Source organism: Capricornis sumatraensis, chromosome 3 (assembly GCF_032405125.1).
Source record: "Capricornis sumatraensis isolate serow.1 chromosome 3, serow.2, whole genome shotgun sequence".
Lineage (NCBI taxonomy): Eukaryota > Metazoa > Chordata > Mammalia > Artiodactyla > Bovidae > Capricornis > Capricornis sumatraensis.
In genome coordinates, this window is record NC_091071.1 from 151,565,760 (window position 1) to 151,586,945 (window position 21,186).

At 44.9% G+C, this 21,186-nt stretch overlaps 1 protein-coding gene across 1 annotated transcript in view; it reads right to left on the bottom strand.

Moving 5' to 3' along the window:
- Positions 1 to 2,122: 2,122 nt before the first annotated feature.
- Positions 2,123 to 21,186, bottom strand: part of NHEJ1 (non-homologous end joining factor 1) — an 89,787-nt gene continuing 70,723 nt past the window's right edge. Inside the window, exons 6-8 of the mRNA XM_068969160.1 lie at positions 4,752 to 4,869; positions 3,836 to 3,954; positions 2,123 to 3,079 (exon numbers count right to left, since the gene is read on the bottom strand). Of these exons, the coding sequence (XP_068825261.1) occupies positions 3,005 to 3,079; positions 3,836 to 3,954; positions 4,752 to 4,869 (312 nt within the window). The 3' untranslated portion in view covers positions 2,123 to 3,004. The remainder of the gene's footprint in view (positions 3,080 to 3,835; positions 3,955 to 4,751; positions 4,870 to 21,186) is intronic.

A 21,186-nucleotide genomic window follows, 5' to 3' on the forward strand; every position in this document is an offset into this window, starting at 1 on the left:
GAAAACTAATATTTACGGAATAAAATTTATGGAGCAGCCACGAGAATTCGACCCTTTTATGTGCATGCGGAGTGGGGGTTGGGCCAGGCTGGGGGCCTCAGGGAGGGGCCCAAGCCAGGGGGCAGGGCTGGAATACAGCCTGGCTAGGCCAATTTGTCAAGGCAGGGGTTTCCCTGGAGTTGCCCTGGGATGAATGATTTTCAAACACCATCCCTTGCTTTGGGGGGCAAGGGCTTCAGGGCAAGAATGCCCGAGGCAGGTTTCTCTAACGATGTGCCTTTGGGCAATAGTCCCATGGGGGCAGCAAGCTTTGGGGATACAAGGGGCAGTGGGCAGGGAAGTCATTAGGCATATTCTCATTTAACCTTTTTAAAAAGTTACACATTCTTTTGAGAACATGAAAAAATATATGCTCTTAGGATTTTATTTATAATTTTAGGGGATTCACAAGCCCCTGATCCCCCCTCTGATTAAAAAATGCCTTCTCTTGAGACTGTGCTTTTAGGGCAGAGGGATTACCTAGAGTGAAGAACCCTTATTTTCTTTTAATTTGCTGGGGAAGTCTCTCCATTTTCCATGTGGTCTCATACCTTGAAATCTGTCTATCTATACTATGCCAAGAGAAGCTAAACAGCAAAGTGAGTCATCTGATGGACTGTTTTTACATAGTTCCCTATGTACTTCAATGACAGTCACCACCAGGGCACAGACGGGGCACTGGCCTGGAGGTAAAGAAACTTATCAGCAGCAACTGGGAATGAGCCATGGTGGAGCTTTCAGACTCTGCCAGCAGGTGAAGGCCTGGGGTAAGTCCTGGAGTCTGCCAAGGCTCCTCCCTTGAAGAGCTAATATGCTCAGTCGCTCAGTCAGGTCCAACTCTTTGCAATCCCATGGACTGTGGCCTGCCAGTCACCTCTGTCCATGGGAGTTTTTTTTTCCCCCAGGCAAGAATACTGGAGTGGGTTGCCATTTCCTACTCCAAGGGATCTTCCCAACCGAGGAATCGAACCTGTGTCTTCCGGCTTGCAGGCAGATTCTTTACCACTGAGGCATTGGGAAAGCCCTGAAGAGCTAACTGGGAGTGGTAAGAACATCCTGTTAAAAACAGGCAGGGTCACAGGGAAAAAATAGTCACAGCTGAAGACAGAAAAGAATGACTTTACATCCTTCCTGGAAAATGTTTTCAGTGAGGTATATAATAAGGCAGCTCAGAACTCAGCAGTCTGGGTTCAAATTCTGGCTGCTACTCTAATAGGGGGGTTTCCCAGGTGGCACAAATGCAAGAGAACCCACCTGCCAATGCAGGAGAAAAAACAGAGGCAGGTTGGATCCCTGGGTTGGGAAGATCCCCTGGAGAAGGAAATAGCAACCCACTCCAGTATTCTTGCCTGGGAAATTATGGACAGAGGAGCCTGGCAGGCCACAGTCTATGTGATCACGAGAGTCAGACACACTTATTGACTGAACCACCATTGCCACTTAGTAGAGTAGCTGATACACATTAACTGCTTAATAGATGGTAACTGTTTATTGTTGTTATTACAATCATCATTATTTTATTATTACTTGGATGGTCCTCTTTCTCCCAAGACTTGACATGGGGGCAGAAACACCAGTCTTATGTGTTTCTCTCTCAGTGCCAAGAGAGACGATGTGACTGAGGAGGCCTTTGACCAGCATGAGTAAATAAACCAGAAAAGGCTCTGTGGGTTCTGCCCTGATCCCTTCCTCTACCTAACAGTTCCAGTGAATGTCTGAGTTCTACTCTCCTTCCTGTCTCTCCAAGGTAGATTCAGATGGTATTACCTATAGAGGAAAACCTAGCAGAGAAGGCCAAAGAGCTTTACGAATGCTGGTCTGTTAAATCCTTTTTTGTTGTTTTTTGTTTTTTTTTGGCTGAGCCAAAAAAAGCTTGTGGAATCTTAGTTCTTCAACCAGGGATTGAACCTGGGGTTGTGGCAGTGAAAGCACGTAGTGGTCTGACCACTGAACCACCAGGGAAGTTCCAAATCTTGCTAGATTTGTCCAAAAAGTTGACCTTCTAACTGAGAAAGTCTATCTCATACAGGCTTTATATCTTTTCCTGCTAAGCACTATTCATTCTATACGTCAGTTCGGTTGGTCCCAGAGAACCGTGGCCATTTCCTACTCCCAGTCATCCTATCTTCTCTAGTTCTTCTATTTACTCTATCTGAAGTGAAGGATGGGAGAGCAAAATTCTTTTTTCTCCCACTCCAGGAAACTAACTTGGCCCTAGGGCTCACAGTTCTTTGTCATTTCAATCCCATGTTGTGGTTTAACCTGTTGTCTATGCCTCAGAAATAGATAAAAAACACCCCGTATCAAGCTGGACCAAGAAGCACAGAAGCCATAGGGCACAAGACTATGGAGAGAGGTTTCAAGATCAGTGCTCCCCCGTGGAGGCTTAGCACAAGCCACAGAAGAGACGCATAAAAAGAATCCTGAAGGACTGGACAAGGGCCTTGACTTCATCCAGAGACATTAGTGGGCTGGGATCCAGTAATGGGTTGGTTATATGTTCCACAGATAAGCAATCTCAAAAGCAGGAGTGTGAGTGCTTTTTATTCTGGGCCAGAGAAGAGAGTGTCTCTGAGGAGCATCTGGGAGTAGCTAAGGATGCTAGAAAGATAGGCAAGACTTCCTTAGTGTGTTGTGCCTTTTTGCTGACCTGCCCCATATACCTAAAGTCCATGGTAGATCCTAAGTCTAGAGAACCTTCCCTAAAAGAAAGGAGGGTGTGGGATTCCCAGAAACTGTCTTTCACTCAGAGAAGGAAGGCCAGTGCCCAGTAGATTGGAGCCAGGATTCCCTTGTTAACAGTAGCCATGCCTGTCAACATGAGCTTTAGTTATCTGGCCCTTACAGTGGAGTCTCTGACTGTATAACTCTGTGTCAAAGATGCTGCTGCCACAGGAGCTCCTTCCAAGGTAACACTAGGAAACTACTCTCCAAGTCCATCCTCAGCAGTTGAGATGGTGACAAGTTAACTGAAAAGCCCCCTTAGCTTCTTCCTCTTGACTTTCAACAGCTGAGGTCTCTGCATAGGGCCTGAAGAAACCTAGAAAAAACAGGAGTCCAAGTTAATAGAGGTTTTGAACAGTTGCACTTAAGTTAGGAAAAGAATTTCCTTGCTCCCATGGCTCTGGCTAAGAAGGGTGACTGACACGGGGGTTTTGATGTCCATGGCAGGCTGTGAATGCGATGGAACAGTCTATGTAGGAGAGGCACGCTGCATCCCTTTTCCCCTAGGGAACCACTTCATAGACCATCACTGGAAGTGCAATAAGGCTAAAAGGGAGCCAAGGTACATCATTCAGAAGAACTGCAGAGAGATGACAGCAAGGGAACACAGAAAAGACCATGACTCTCCATCTAGAAATCCACAACCCACAATTTGGACGCCAGGTCACAAATATCCCCCCATGTTGGGTTAAGGCAGGGTCAACTAGGTGACAATTCCAGGGACCACCAGCTTGGGAGCTATAGATGCAGATTCTCCTGACTGGTTTTTGTTTTGTTTAATTAATTCGTTTATCTGGCTGTGCAAGGTCTTAGTTACAGTACACAGGGTCTTCATTGCAGCACATAGGATCTTTAGCTGCAGCCTGTGACATCTTTTAGTTACAGCAAGTGGGGTCTTCAGTTGCAGCATGCAAACTCTTAGCTGCAGGATGTAGGATCTAGTTCTCTGATCAGGGATCTAACCTGGGCCCCCTGCATTGGGAGCAAGAAGTCTTAGCCACTGGCCCACCAAAAAATTCCCCAGACACTCTCAACTCCTGAAATGCTATCCAGGAAGCTGCTCATGACTTACTGTGGGCTCTGTCTCAGGTCCTGGGAGGGATGGTGTTGAGGAGATCGGCTCTTCTACCTGGTTCAAAAGTTGGTTATCAGTTCTATGTGAGAAAGCACTGCTTGAGGTCTGGGGATCTCCTGAAACCAGAAAGATCAAAGGAAGATAGTGATAAATGCCTTCTTCTTACCAGGAAGGCATTAGCATTTACCAAGCATTCTGATAAAGGCCTGGCCTTGGTTGTTGTGGTTGTTTAGTCACTAAGTCATGTCTGACTCTTTGCAACCCCGTGGACTGTAGCATCCCAGGCCCCTCTGTCCAAGCCTTGGTACTAGTATGTAAACAGACACAAATTCACTTCCAATTAACTTTTGGAAAGCTGTTTCTACTGTGAAGATTCCTCAGGCCAATTGTAACCACGTAGGACAAGAGTCTCTGTGACTCAAAACAGCTAACTGTTCTCCGTATTGCCTGCCACATCTCAGGTAGGGGGATTAACTTTTTTTCCTGGTTCTCTAATTCTCCATTGGGTGGCATCACTGATTCAATAGGCATGAACTTGGGCAAACTCCAGGAGATGGTGAGGGACAGGGAAGCCTGGTGTGCTGCAGTCTATGACGTTGCACGTGAAGAGTTGGACACGACTTGGTGACTGAACAACAACAAAATTCTCCTAGGCATGTAGACTAGTCCTAATAAAACTTTCTATAGTGACAGAATGAATACTTGTGATCTGCGCTGTCCAACCTGGTAGCCACTGGCCATATGTGGCTACTGAGCACCTGAAATGCGCAAATGAGATGAGCTTTTCATTTTATTTAATTTTTATTTATTTAAATTTAAATGGTCACTATTGCCTAGAGCTACCATAATGGACAGCACAAACCTAGACCCTAACTCTAACCCTGGGGGGACCAACACCTCTAGAGCTACGTACCAGCGTCATGATGCTTCTGTCCCACCTGGACCGCTTGCCTGGTGACTGCCATATACATACTCTGCAGATTTGTGGCAAAGGGTCTTCCATCACCAATACTGCATGCCTCTGGTAGTTTCTACAGGGGAGAGGAGATGTTATCATGGGTTACATGGGATTGCTAGAGAAAAACTCGATATCCCACTGGCAGAACTGGCATTAACCCCAAAAGAGTTTATATACAGAAGTTAGATCCAATATGGGGCTTCCCTAGTGGCTCAGTTCAGTTCAGTCACTCAGTCCTGTCTGACTCTTTGTAACCCCGGGGCCTGCGGCACGCTAGGCTTCCCTGTCCATCACCAAATCCCGGAGCTTGCTCAAACTCATGTCCATCAAATTGGTGATGCCATCCAACCATCTCATCCTCTGTCATCCCCTTCTCCTTCTGCCTTCAATCTTTCCCAGCATCAGGGTCTTTGCTAATAAGTAAGTTCTTCGAATCAGGTAGCCAAAGTATTGGAGTTTCAGCATCAGCATCAGTCCTTTCAATGAACATTCAGGACTGATTTCCTTTAGGATTGACTGGTTTGATCCCCTTGCAGTCCAAGGGACTCTCAAGAGTCTTCTCCAACACCACAGTTCAAAAGCCTCAATTCTTCGGTGCTCAGCTTTCTTTAAAAGTCCAACTTTCACATCCACACATGACTACTGGAAAAACCATAGCTTTGACTAGATGGACGTTTGTTGGCAAAGCAATGTCTCTGCTTTTTAATATGCTATCTATGCTGGTCATAGCTCAGATGGTAAAGCTATGGCTCAGATAGTAAAGAATCCTCCTGCAGTGCAGGAGACCAGAATTTGATCCCTGGGTCAGGAATATCCCCTGGAGAAGGGAGTGGTTACCCACTCTTCTATTCTTGCCTGGAGAATTCCACAGACAGAGGAACTCGGTGGGCTACAGTCCATGGGGTTGCAGAGTCGGAAATGACTGAGCAACTCACACACTAGATCCAGTACACAGCCAAACCCGTTGGGACTGATATGAAGACCTCTTTGGAGGTCATCTCTTCTGAAAGGCAACTCCAAACGAATATTTTTATTTCTCTCAATACTTACATCTGTTATGCCTCCCCACGAATACCTCATAAGTTTGTAGGTTCTCTCCTCCAAAAGGATAACCTTTTAGAGAACTTTCTTAGAAAATCACATGCTTTAAATTATCCCTGAGTTGTAGATTGCTATTCTATTTATACGTATCTGGCTGTATCCGGTCTTAGCTGTCATGCGGGATCTCCCACTGTAGTGCACGGACTCTAGCTGTGGCGCACAGTGGCTCAGCAGTTGCAGTGCACAGGCTCAACTGCTGCATGCCATGTAGGATCTTAGTTCCCTGACCAGGGATGGAACCCACATCCTCTGCATTGCAAGGAAGACTGTTAATCACTGGACTGCCAAGGAAGTTCCCAGACTACTATTTTAATCAAATTTACTCCGAAACTTCTACAGTGGAGAGAGAAAAAGGATGAAATCAAGGAAAGGGGAAAGAGAGCAAAATGGAAATGACAGACTGAAAGACAAGAATAAATTATGGAGCTATGATGTTCAGTCAAAGGAGATGGGAGAAACAAAGTTTACAAAGTTTGGAGGCTTGCCTGCCATTTTACATTACTTATGCTATCCTATTGTGCTTTACTATAATCCATGAACTCACAATAGGGGTGATATTCCCACCCAGGGCAGAGAAAATTTGCTCTTGGTGGGAGGGGTAAAAAAATCTTATTCTTTAAAAAAAAAAAAAAATCTTACTCTTTTAATGTATATGGCACAGATACACAAATAGCACATAAACAGAGTTTTGGTATACCTGTGGTATTAAACTTTTCTTAGGGGGGATAATTAGGGGAAAATGTCTTAAAAGGTTCCTCTGGAAGTTGATAATGAAAAAAAGTTGAGAAACCCTGCCATAATCATACCATATTTATCTGTTTCCTTCATTATGGAAGGAACTATGAGTTTACATTCACAGCAAAATGTTTTGCCTAGTTCAAGTTTCATACACTTGGCTGAACTGAGTTTAAGTAATGGCTGAAAACTGAAGAAAGTGCAATCAAAATGAGATGAAAGAGTATGGTGTCCAGTGGACCTAAACCTGGCTGTACTTTAGGATCTTGGAAAGGGCCCAGAGCCACTTCATCTGTCCTTGTGCATGCAGACTGTCGTGGTTCCCAGCCAGGTTAGCAGGTCTCAAAGGAAAGCCCTGCCAGCAGCTCACATGGGAACGAACCCAAGAATCCTGGATTGCTCCCATCTCACATCGAGGGCACTTCCGTTGTGCTATAAAAGCATGCATTTCTGCAAACCCACGGTGGAAGAAGGATGGGAGAGAGAAAGTGGGAGAGGCAGTGAAGTAGTTGCTGAACCATGGTCAAGATTACACAGCTCTTTCCCCCAATTATGGTGGTAGCTGAAAAACTGGTTGATTCCAGGAAAGATTTCTACTCCATAGATGTCTATTCCAACCCAACTTGCAAAAGAACTGTGTCAGTCTTCAACTTTCACTGGAAACCACAGACAGTGAATCAAGGGCCCTGAGTGCAGACTTTGCTTCCAGCAGCAATCACATTCAGAGTGTAATGTCCTCTTCAGCAGCATTCCCTAAGGAATGAACTGAAACAGGTATGGACTTCTGCCTCACCTCATTCTCCTTCCTAAGTTCAGCTCTCCAACACCCAAGCCATCTCCTCCAGCAGAAAGTCCTCTATGCCGTGGCCAGAGAGCCCAGACAGCAGAGAGACAAACAGCTGTTCTCTGTCCTCACATCTCATGTCTCCGGGATGTCCCTTCATGCTGCTCAGGAAGCATGGCCTCTCTTAGAGTCACCCACACATGGCTGGGTGGGCACTGTGCTGTCTGTACAAAAAAGCCAGCTGGAATCTAGGTAGCCCACGGGGGCATCTCCTCCTGCCCTTTCTATGGAACTAAACAGACTCATACAATTTCCAGAGTGACCTTTAACCAGTGCATGTATTTAGTCTCAAAATAAAGTGCCAGAAATAAAAGGCTGTTCAAGCTATTGCTGTCCTGGAACTAAGTCCAAATCCAGAACCTGTATCTTAGCCCTTCCTCCATCCTTTCCCTTCTCAGAGAGATCTGATCCTGAAGCTGCTGCCAAAGGTCATCCCACCTGAGTATCCCTTCTCAGAAAAGCACTAGGAAGAGAAACATATTTACTATGTGCTAGACACTATTCTAGAGCTTCCCTGGTGGCTCAGCTGGTAAAGAATCTGTCTGTAATGTGGGAGACCCTGGTTCGATCCCTGGGTTGGGAAGATCCCCTGGAGAAGGAAATGGCAACCCACTCCAGTACTCTTGCCTGGAGAATCCCCACAGACAGAGGAGCCTGGCGGTCTACAGTCCATGGTGTCACAAAGAGTTGGACACGACGGAGCAACTAAGCACAGCACAGACACTGTTCTAAGTATTTAAATGTTCAACCCATCTTGTCTTATTCACTGCTATCTTCCTGGCACCTAGAACAATCAGGCTCACAGGAGTGGCTCAGTAACTATGTGTGAATGAATGGACATGGTGGGCATGAGGATGACCCTACCCTGCTGAGCAGTTACCCAGTCACAGTTAGTAACTGGTGGGACAGGATTAGAATCCAGACCATGAGGCCTCAGGGCCCTCACATGTAACGACTACCCTAGGGACCTCTCTGAAGCATAGAATTTTAGTTCAATGGACAATACAACCTTCCCTAGGATTACAGGTCCTTAATTCTTGGCATCACAGATCATCTGTATATAGTCCCTTCCAGCTCAGAAACAAGATCCCTTGGGGGACAAGGAAAAGAAAAAAGCGAGCAGATAACAAGGAGGCAACTGGCCCTACCTGGAACCCTCAGAAAGCTGAAGGGTCATACCCATAATCCTGTTCTACCTGTTCCCCATCATCACGAATTCCTTGGGCATCATTCTCAGAATATGTGAGGGAAGAGGTGGTGAGGCCTGAGCCTGGGAAGGAGAAACATTATTTCCCTGGGCAGGACAATGGTAGGGGTGAGCTGGGGCAAGCAGCAGAGATCAAAGGGAGAAGCTGGAGTCAGGACTAAGAAAAGCAAACAGCAGTGCCTCCTGCTATAGTACACTTGAGCCAGGAGCAAGGTGTACCAGCCCCAAGCAGGTCACTGCCCAGAATGGAGAGGGGAAGAAGAGCCAGGTCAGTCTACTGTATAATGTGTTCATCTGATTAACCCAGAATCAATCCTACTTGGCAAAAAGGCTACTTAGATTCTATCATGAGCCAGTTACTATAGGACTGGGGGAGGGGGAGTGGATGCACCAGTCCTTCCTGCCTCAGAACAGGACAGAGTCAGTACAAAGATAAATAAGTCAAAAGCCCCGCCCCCAAGAGTTTACAGTCACACAGGAGACAGGCAGATTCAGGTATCCCCCACTTTTTGTAAATTTACTTTCTGCCACTTTGCTTTTGGCTTCCCCAGTGGCTCAGAGGTAAAGAGTTCACCTCCAAGGCAGGAGACATGGAGATGCAGGTTCGATCCCTGGGTTGGGAAGATCCCCTGGAGGAGGAAACGGCAACTCACTCCAGTTTTCTTGGGAATTCCCATGGACAGAGGGAGCCTGGTGGGCTACAGTCCATAGGGTCGCAAAGAGTTGGACATGATTCAGCAACTAAACAACAACTTTGCTTTTAGGAAAAGCCTACATTAGTACCTGTTTTTGCTAACTAGAAAAAAGTCCAAAAAATATTTTCACTTTTATGTAGAAAGGTAAGTACTTCTTCACTTTACACCATTTCAGCTTATGAAAGGTTTCATAGGAATGCTCTCACTTTCAGATAGAAGAAGGAACCTGTATGTGTTGTTGTTTTTTTTTCCCAGCCATTATGCTATAAGGGATTTATAAACAAAGAGCAATAAGAACCCAGTGAAGAAGAAAGGGACAAAGTCTCACTGAGAGTCCTGCAAAACACTTCGGAGGAGATGGCATTAAGCCTTTGCAAGGTTAGAGTTTGTAGTGGAAGCCTCTGCAAGGTTAGACCTTGTAGTGGAAGCCTCTGCAAGGTCAGACTTTGTAGTGGAAGTCTTTGATGCACAAAGGTGTGAAAAGATAGGCCAGGTGGGCATGTGCGTAGTCATTTCGTTGTGTCCGACTCTTAGCGACCCCATGGACTGTAGCCCACCAGGCTCCTCTGTCCATGGGATTCTCTGGGCAAGAATACTGGAGTAGGTTGCCACTTCCTTCTCCAGGGGATCCTCCCAACTCAGGGACTGAATCTGTGTCTCTCGCATCTCTTGCATTGGCAGGTGGATTCTTTACCATCTGAGCCACCAGGGAAGCCCATAGGTGAGAATATCTGATGGGAAATGAGACTGGACAGCTAATTCATGACCACCAAACTGCAAAGGACTTCATTTTCTGAATTAAGGATATGCCCATAAGGAACTGCTTTTGCTTCATAAAGTGGCTTTCTCTGCTATACAACTACTTGCTGAGGCTTCCCTGACTTCAAACTGTTACTGATACAGCGTAATATAGCATTACAGGTGTCATGTTGAGTAATCAGGCGTTTCCTCTAGGTTTGCATTTCTAGGTTTTCTGCTACACTAGAACCTCTTCACTACTTCCTGCTAGTACTGTGACTAAGAACCACATCACACTCTAGTCCCAAGAGCTCTGTCACTCTCTCACCTCGAGCCCACCAGGACTTTTGCCCCTGCTTTATGGCCATATCAAAAGCGTTAGGAAAACAAAAGTCACAGAAATCACCAAGGGTATTTGATCACCCCTTCTTGTCCTTCTGGTGGCTCCTTTTGGTTGCTAGGCCCCAAACTTCCCTCCTGTTTAACAATAACTCCCACCTTCACTGAGTCTAAAACTCACTCCCAGTGGTCTGGAAATTCTAAGACTCCCTTCTACCCCCTGGCCCCAACAGGATGTTGGAGCCATCCCAGTTGCCACTTCCAATCAGAAACAAAAGGTCTGATCTGACCCCCAGACCTCACACCCATTTCATCTACTCTTTCCTCTGAGGCTGCTTCAGAAAGAAAAAACATTTTAGAAGTCTGGGTCAGGAAAGGCTGGACCTTGAGACACTGCTCACTCTACTCTATATGGACCCACAGGTGAAGTACACAGGTTTATAAGACAGAGGAGAAAGGGGAAAGGAGCAAACTGGAGCTCCCAGCACCAGCTGAGTAGGTCCTTGGTTCTGGCACCATCCCCAGAAGCTGGCACAGCCCCAAGATTTGACACTGCCTGTCTCAATATCATAACTTCCAGGGTAGGGCCTCAAACATGTGACTTCCCAAGGGTAAAAATTCTCTTCTCCCTCTTGTACAAACTTCCTTCCCTAGGGGGCCCAAGTCAGGTTAGGAAACCATGGTGTGTGTGCTCCATCATGACTCTGCAACCCCATGGACTGTAGCCCCCAGGCTCTTCTGTCCATGGAATTTTCTAGGCAAGAACACTGGAGCGGGTTGCCATTTCCTATTAATTGCATCATTAGCTCCTCATAGGGGTACGAGCACACTGGAAAACCATTCTAAGGTCTCAAATTACCAAAGGGTCACCAAAATAAATAGAAAGGAATAAGAAAACTGGTTTGGGAAGAGAATTCCAAGGAGAAAGACTCTTTAGAAGAGAATTCTTGCTTCCTCACCCATTCATTTGGCAAATATTTACTGGTTATCTACAGTGTTTGGGATGATGTAGATGCTGGGGATACAGTACATTGAACAAAAGAAATAAAAATCCCTTGTCCTCCTGAAGTTTACATTCTAGAGAGGGGAGAGCAACAGTAAATATAACTAATTAAAACATATAAAGAGGAGAATGAAAAAACTAGCATGACATTCAACATTAAAAAAACTAAGATCATGGCATCCAACCCTATCTCTTCACGGCAAATAGAAGAGGGAAAAGTGGAAGCAGTGGCAGATTTTATTTTTGGGGCTCCAAAACCACTGCAGATGGTGACTGCAGCCATGAAATTAAAAGATGCTTGCTCCTTGCAAGAAAAGCTATGAAAAACCTAGACAGCATATTAAAAGGCAAAGATATCACTTTGCCAACAAAGGTCCTTATAGTCAAAGCTATAGTTTGTCCAATAGACTGTACAGATGCAAGAGGTGGACCATAAAGAAGGCTGAGTGCTGAAGAATTGATGCTTTCAAATTGTGGTACTGGAGAAGACTTGAGGGCCTCTTGGACTGCAAGGAGATCAAACCCGTCAATCATAAAGGAGATCAACCCTGAATATTCATTGGAAGGACTGATGCTAAAGCTGAAATTCCAATACTTTGGTCACCTGATGCAAAGAACTGACTTGCTGGGAAAGACTGAAGGCAAAAGGGGAAGCAGGTGGCAGACCATAAGATGGTTGGATGGCATCACCGACTCAATGGACATCAAACTGAACAAATTCCAGGTTCAGAGGAGCCTGGTGTGGCTACAGTCCACGGGGTTGCAATGAGTCAGACACAACTTAGCAACTGAACAACAAAAAGCAACAATTAAAACATATACTCTTAGAGTAATGAAAATAAAAATAAACAAATGGGACCTAGTTAAATGTAAAAGCTTTTGCACAGCAAAGGAAAACATAAACAAGATGAAAAGACAATAATTGCAAATGAAGCAACTGACAAAGGATTAATTTCCAAAACATACAACCAGCTCATGCAGCTCAAAATCTGAAAAACAAACAACCCAAATCAAAAAATGGGCAGAAGACCTAAACAGACATTTCTTCAAAGAAGGCATATAGATGGCTAGTAAACACATGAAAAAATGTATAACATCACTCATTATTAGGGAAACACAAATCAAAACTACAATGAGGTATCACCTCACACTAGTCAGAAGAGCCATCATCAAAAAAATCTACTAACAATAAATGCTGGAGAGGATGAGCAGAAAAGGGAACCCTCTTGCACAGTTGGTGGGAATGTAAATTGATACAGCTACTATGGAGAACAGTATGGAGAGTTCTTAAAAAAGTCAGGTATAAAAAATACCATGTGGGTTTGTGTGTGTGTGTGTGTGTATGCTCAGTCACGTTCAACTCTTCGTGATCCCATGGGCTATAACCCACCAGGCTCTTCTGTCCCTGGAATTTTCCAGGCAAGAATACTGGAGCAGGTTGCCATTTTCTGTATGACCCAGAAATCCCACTACTGGGCATATACCCAGAGAAAACCACAATTCTAAAAGACACATGTACCCCAGTACTCATTGAAGCGCCATTTACAATAGCCAGGACATGGAAGCAACCTAGATGTCTATCGACAGATGAATGGATAATGGTACATACATACAATGGAATATTACTCAGCTATAAAAAGGAATGAATCTGAGTCAGTTCCAGTGAGGTGGATGAACCTAGAGCCTGCTATACAGAGTGAGTAAGTCAGAAAGAGGAAAACAAATATTGTATATTAACGCATATTTGGTATCTAGGAAGATGGTACTGATGAACCTATTTGTGGGACAAGCAATAGAGACACAGACATACAGAACAGACTTGTGGACACAGTAGGGGAAGGAGAGGGTAGGACAAATGGAGAGGACAGCATTGAAACTTATACATTACCATATGTGAAACAGATAGCCAGTGGGAATCTGCTGTGTGACGGTGCTCTGTGACAGCCTAGAGAGGTGGGATCGGGTGGAGAGTGGGAAGGAGGTTCAAGAGGGAGGGGACATACGTATACCTATGGTTGACTCATGCTGATGTATGGCAGAAGCCAATACAACAGTGTAAAGCAACTATCCTCCAACTAAAATGAAAGTAAAAAAACTCTAGGGACTTCCCTGGTGGTCCAGTGACTAAGACTCCCCCCTCTGAATGCAGGGGGCCTGGGTTTGATCCCTGGTCAGGGAACTACTAATAACTCCTACATGCCACAACCAAGATCCAGCGCAGCCAAATAAATTAAAACAACAACAACAACATACAGTCTATCGATGGCATCAGCACCACAGAGGAAAATGAATCAGCACAGGCAATATGGGATTGGGGCAGGAATGTGTTGCAGTTTTAAACAGTGGTCAAAGAGGGCCTCACTGTGAGGTGACACTTTCTAGAGACCTAGGGGAAGTAAGAGAATGTTCCACGTGGCTCTCTAGACCTGGTGACCAGATTCCTCCCAGTTTGCCTCGTCAGCCTCAGTCTGCGTTTACTGTCATTGTCAGTAGAGCTCCTCTTCTCTCTTATAAGGGTCCCAATTTGAATGATAAATTAGGCGGTCCCCCTATTATCAGAGGAAAAGCATGGCAGGCATGTGGACACATGTTTGTGTGAAATCACAAATTAATACAGCACATGATCTTTAGATGGGAAGCCACTGGAGGTTAGAAAGTAGAGAGTAGAACAATCTGACATACATTTTTAAAAGATCACTTTGAGTGCAGAAAGACAAGTAAGCAGATCTGTTAGGAGGCTGCTGCACTAACCAAGTGGGAGATGACAGTAGCTTGGGCCTGTTGGTGGCAACAGTGGACCTGGTTAGATTCTGGGTATATTTGAAAGTATGGCTGTACTTTGTCACCCTGCTTATTTAAACTTCTATGTAGAGTACATCATGCAAAATGCTGGGCTGGATGAAGCACAAGCTGGAATCAACACTGCCGGGAGAAATATCAATAACCTTAGATATGCAGATGACACCATCCTCAGGGCAGAAAAGAGCCTCTTGATGAAAGTGAAAGAGGAGAGTGAAAAAGTTGGCTTAAAATTCAACATTCAGAAAACTAAGATCATAGCATCTGGTCCCATCACTTAATGGCAAATAGATGGGGAAATAATGGAAACAGTGACAGACTTTATTTTTTGGGCTCCAAAATCACTGCAGATGGTAACTGCAGCCATGAAATTAAAAGATGCTTGCTCCTTGCAAGAAAAGCTATGACAAGCCTAGAGAGCATATTAAAAAGCAAAGACATTACTTTGCAAAGATCCATCTAGCCAAAGCTATGGTTTTTCTAGTAGTCATGTATGGATATGAGAGTTGGACCATAAAGAGATCTGAGTGCTGAAGAATTGATGCTTTTGAACTGTGGTGTTGAAGAAGACTCTTGAGAGTCCTATGGACTGCAAGGAGATCCAACTAGTCCATCCTAAAGGAAATCAGTCCTGAATATTCATTGGAAGGACTGATGCTGAAGTTCCAATACTTTGGCTATCTGATGCAAAGAACTGACTCATTGGAAAAGATCCTGATGCTGAGAAAAAATGAAGGCAGGAGGAAAAGGGGATGACAGAGGATGACATGGTTGGATGGCATCACTGACTCAATGGACATGAGTTTGAGCCAACTCCATGAGATGGTGATGGACAGGGAAGCCGGGAGTCCTACAGTCCATGGGGTTGCTGTAGTCCATCGGACATGACTGAGTGACTGAACTGAATGAATGGCTGATAGGATTCAGTGATGGATTGGGTATACAGAATGTGAGAGGAATCAAGGATAACTCTATTCCAGGACATAAGGCAGAGGCTACAGAGTGATGATCCAGAAACCTAAAATAAAATCAGAGATAACCTGAAATGGCCCCTGGATCAACAGCACAGACTCAGTGTGGATAATAAAAGAGGGAGACTGAGTGAGAAAGGTGAACCCAATGACCAATGCAAGTATCAGAAAGTTTAAAAAGAAGAAGCCCAAAGTGGCTTCTCATTCAAAGAAGAAGAAGCAAAACTATTTAGGAATCAGGACCAAAAAACCCTCTAAAAGAAAAGAGAAGTAAAAACAAGATTTAAGTTCTGGCTTTAGAGCCTCAAAGACTCAGATTTGTATCTAAGGTCTTCTATTTGCTGGCTGTGACATTTTGGGCAAGTTGTATTTAATCAATGTCTTATCTTGAGAGAGAAACAGATAGAGGGATGGGTAGTTATGGGGGCTGGAAAGGAAGGACTGAGACAGACAACATCAACATCACAGAGTTTGTGAAACGATTGAAGGAAAGAGTAGAGTAAGTCCCCAAGAAATGCTGTCCTTTCCCTTTGCAGGACAAAGGAAGCTCAAGAAATGCCCTAATTCTCTAGGACCTAGAGCAGCCAGCGTCTCACCCAGTTATGAACCTCTCCCCAGTGCATCCCAAAATATATGATCTTCCAACAATTCAGTGACTACTCAAAGCTTAGGTCAGGGGGATACAGCTAGGTCAGAAACCTAGCTCGTAACCTCTGGGGAGTTCATCGTCCACTATCACCACATAAGCCCAATCCTCAGTCTCTAGTAAGGACCAAGGTCCTGGCTTTAAACCCTGGCATTGCCAGTTAGCAGCTATATTACTAACCTCTTTTAGCTTCTGTCTCCTCACCAGAACAATGAGGAGACCAGTATCCACTTTTATGAGGCTGTTAGAAGGACTGCATGAGATAACACATGTAAGGGTTGCCTGCTCCTTGTAAATGATGTCTCCTGACCTCCCCCCAAATGCTCTCATTGCCTCTCAAAGATCCCCCTTATTCTCCCAATGTACAGGACCTACCCACAAGGCTAGGTTTCACTTCCATTCTTCTTACTCTCTTTTTTGGGGAGGTGGTGAGTATAAGAGTGGAGAATAAAGCTTCCTACTTCAGAAGCACACAAAGCACACTTTACTCTCTGAAAAATTTTAGCTAAAGAATTCCACATGGCCCAACCTGTCCAACAATGGTTCTACCAGGAACCTTTTCTCACCATTGTTTCCTGCTCCCTAGTGAGGCCTGGGCAAGAGGTTCTAGTATGGTGTTTCCATTGTGAAGCAATATACACTCACAAAAGGCTATCTGGAAAGTAGAAAAACATGATCTGCAGATCGGAGAAGGCAATGGCACCCCACTCCAGTACTCTTGCCTGGAAAATCCCATGGACGGAGGAGCCTGGTGGGCTGCAGTCCATGGGGTCGCTAAGGGTCGGACACAACTGAGGGACTTCACTTTCACTTTTCACTTTCACGTGTTGGATCCAAATATGGGTTTTTTAAAAAATATTTTTTAAATTGTATTTATTTTTGACCGCACTGGGTCCTTGTTGCTGAGTGGGCTTTCTCTGACTGTGGCGAGGAGGTGCCACTCTGTTGCGGTGCACGGGCTTCTCATTGCAGTGGCTTCTCTTACTGCAGGGCTCAGGCTCCAGGGGCGTGGCTTCAGTAGCTGCAGCACAATGGCTCAGCAGCTGTGGCTTTCGGGCCCTAAAGCTTGGGCTCCGTAGTTGTGGCCCACAGGCTTAGTTGCTCCCCTGCACTGTTGAATCTTCCTGGACCAGGGATCGAACCCATGTTCCCTGCACTGGCATGCGGATTCTTATCCACTGCACCACCAGGGACGTTCCAATAGTCATATATATATATTTTTTAGTCATATGTTTTTGATGGGATTAATCTCACAGTTTCTTCAGAGTTTGAAGGAAAAAAAAACCAACAAAACATTAATAGGGCAGAGAAAAGAGAAGTGGTGGTAATGTCTAGGTTTTTATTTTTCCATTTTTTTTTTTGTGGCACTGAGTGGCATGTGGGATCTTGGTTCCCTGACCAGGGATTGAACTTCTACCCCCTGAATTGGAAGCATAGAGTTTTAACCACTGGACCGCTGGGTAAGTCCCATTTAAAAAAAAAAATTTTTTTTATTAATGTCCAGGTTTCTAAAAGACAACCAGCTCAACCTCCATTCGCCTCCCTTGAAATGTTTCCACAGCAGCTTACTTGGATGCGGTGTTTCAGGCAATATCCTAGCCCAAGGGGTCCCTGTGTGTGTTGACCCTCACAGAATACCCCTCTGAATTCCCTCAGTTCAGTGATCACAAACCTTGGTGACTTGGGAGAGATCCGGCACATTAAGGACACAAGGCAAGCTGCCCTTGAGATCGTCTGTGAAGTTGTTGAGACAGCTGACCTGCCCCTGTGTTTGGTCTGGTTTGGCTTTGTTGGGTCTGGGTCGCACAAGGCCCACCCTGACCACCATGCCCCACGAAGACTGACCTCGCCAGGCTCTCCTGTCGGCCTCTGGCTCCTGTGCACCCACCCCCACAGCACAGGGCTTTGCTAAGGGAAAAACACAAATAAGTCTGAACCTAATCTTCTGTTTGAGACTTTACGCATTCATTATAGCTCACCTCTGTCCTCACTACCTTTATAACTAGGTGGGAGAATAGACACATGCGTACACTCACCCATCAAAGCATGGATATAGTCCAGTCAAATCCTTACATCACTATCTTGTGTGGCCCGCTCTTCAAAATGGGGTCATTTTGTGCCTCACTCTCCCTGACAGAGCTAGAAATGCAACTGAGATAAAATAGGTATAGAATTCAAAACAGTTTAAGATAAAGTCTAGATTTTTCTGGTTTTGCTTAAGGAAGGCCTAGGCATCTCCCTGAACTGCACAGTCAGAAGAGAAGGGAGATGGAAAGCAAGACTATAAAGAGAGGTCCAAACAGAAGGCTTGAATTTTATTAGTGAGATTAACATTTTGGAACGCTTTAAGTGTACTAGGCACTAGGCAAAACATTAAAAAAATTTTTTTTACTGTGGTAAAAGTCACATAATATAAAATATACTATTTTAACCATATTTAACTGTACAGATCAGTGGCACTAAGTACACTCACATTACTGTATAACTCTCATTTATGTATAACATACATGTATACATACAAATGTATAAATACATTTCCTGAAATTTTTACCTTCCTAAACAGAAACGCTGTCCCCATTAAACACTAACTCCCCATCCTACCCCCGAGCCCCACCGTCCCCACCCCCTCTCCTCCCAGGCATCTACCAGTGTACCTTCTGACTCTATGAATTTGACTGTTCCAGGTACCTAGTATAAATGGAATTAAATACTTGTCCGTACCTAATGTATATTGGGATGTCTTTTCAAAGTTAATACATGTCCTAAAAAGCATTTTAATGTGTTATTTCAATTAATCTTCACAGTAAACCTATTAAGTAAGCTGATAATCAGTCTCATTAATTTATACAGGAAAAAAGAAAGGCTCAGAGAGGTTATGAAACTTGACCAACACCACAGCTAGAGATTAGCAGAATGGGGCAGCAAAAGGCCCAGGAAGCTGAACCCCAGAACATACACACACTTGAACCATTCCACTATGTGGCTTCTTAAAAATCACCCCTGGAGGAGGATCCCACATACCTTGGAGCAACTAGGCCCGTGTGCAACAACTATTGAGCCTGGGCGCCCTAGAGCCCACGGTCTTCAAGAAGAGAGCCCTCCCAATGAGAGGCTTGCATGCTGCAACTAAAGAGTAGCCCCCGTTCATCACAACTAGAGAAAAGCCTCTGCAGCAATGAAGACCCAGCACACCCAAAAACAAATAAATAAAATAAGATTTTTTAAAAAATCACCCCCAGAAACAGCCATTTGTCCCTCCCATCCCCCACCTGCCATTCCCCAGGAGGAGCTTGGTCCGCCCCGGTTCTGAGACATCATAGTACTAAAATGTACCTCTCTTCCCTTCTTTCTTAAATCTCCAAATAGCCCAAGAGACTGACAGAGGGAAAAGATAAAACACCCTCCAGAGAAGAAACACTTTACTTATTAACTCCTTGACTGTCCTCTAATGGGACTAGAAAATCAGGGAAATGAATCTCTGGTACGGGGAGGCTCTCAACTCTAAATCTCCTTTTCAAATAAGTACAGCCCCTCAAAGTCATGGCAGGAAGGCCCCTCAGCTCTGCCCCCAAAAGAAAAATAATGGTAAAGGGAGTGGAAGTGAAGGTGGGGGCAGGGGCCGCTGCTCTCATAAGAGCCCTTTGTGGTGGTGCCTCTGAAAGGAGGTTTTGCTAGACAAGGTGGAACTTCTCAAGGTGACAAGCAAATGGTACAGCCTAAGCGGTGACCCTTTGCTTGCTCCATAACCACCCCCTCCCCTCTGGAGAGCCAGAGCCCAAACTGTCCCTGAAGCCCCACCCAGCCCCAGCACAGACCACGGCTTTCTAACTAACAAGCAGCAAAGGGGCTGGAGTAGGGGGGACGTGAGTGGTTTCCTGGGGGGAGGAATCCTCGGAGCCCCTCAGAAAATGCAGCAGCAACTCTCATTCCTTCTCTCTCTACTCCCACTCCTTCTCCAGGAAGAACAAGCAGCTCCTGTCAGCTCTGGCTCGGGGCGGGGGGCACCGACCCGCCTCTCTGGGACAACCAGTCTGAAGGATAGTTTAACCCCCATCTCAAGTCAGCCGCCTCACCATCCTTTCTCCAAATGGAAATGAAATGAGGAGGTGAGAACCAAAAAGAAAAAAGCATCAGGTCTAATGACAGAAAGAAAATCACAGCCATACAGCAAGCATCTGACTGAAGCACGTGACCCTTGCCCTGTGCCCTCAGCACTCCGCAGGAGCACATATTTCATTTTCCCCCTGTTTTAGCGGGGAAGAGAGGACAGTCAGCTGGGTCTGCAGGGCACAGAGGTGATTTAGAGGACCTGATAGTATCATCTGTGGGACCTCTACCACCAGAGGGATTCTCTTTCACTCCCCATTACATGCTTGACAGCTGGGAACACAGATCACGGCGGCTGTGATCTCAGGGCCTCCCCACCCCCACCCCACCTATCCTCTCCACCTCCTGAAACCTACAGAGTGATGCACTGCCCTCCCATAACACACACACACACACACACATCTGTGCTCATGATAAGGGCCTGATCTTCATGACCTTAGGTAGGCAAAGATTTCTTAACAGGACATAAATCATAAGAAAAGACTGATAAATTGGACTATATCAAAGTTAGGAACTTCTGTTCACCAGAAGATACAATTTAGAGAGTAAAAAAGCAAGCTCTCAAGCGGGAGAAGATATTTGTAAAACATATAATGAACAAAGGGCTGACTCATTTTCAGAATATTTGAAGAACTCTGAGAAATTAATTGGAAAAAGTCAAATAACCCAATAGAAAATTGACAAAAGGCTTGGTCATAGCTAAATGATCCATAATTACATGAAAATGTTCAGAACCTCATTAGTTACTGGGGGAGTTAAAAAGCCACAATAGGATACCACTACACATGCACTATAAATGGCTAAAAGGAAAAGGCAGATAATACAAGTGTTGACAAGGATGTGGTACAAACCAGAACTCTTATATATTGTTTGTGCGCATACAAATTGATGTAGTCACTTTGGAAAACTGCTTGGCAGTATCTATGAAATCTAAATATATGCATAACTATGAAGCATACAGGGCTTCCCAGTTAGTTCAGTTGGTAAAGAATCCATCTCACCAACACAGGAGACCCAGGTTCAATCCTTGGGTGGGGACAATCCCCTGGAGAAGGAAATGGCAACCCACTCCAGTATTCTTGCCTGGAAAATCCCATGGACAAAGAAGTCTGGTGGACTATAGTCCATGAGGTCACCAAGAGTCAGACATGACTTAGCGACTAAACCACCACCACCATGAAACATCCAACACAAATGGATGAATA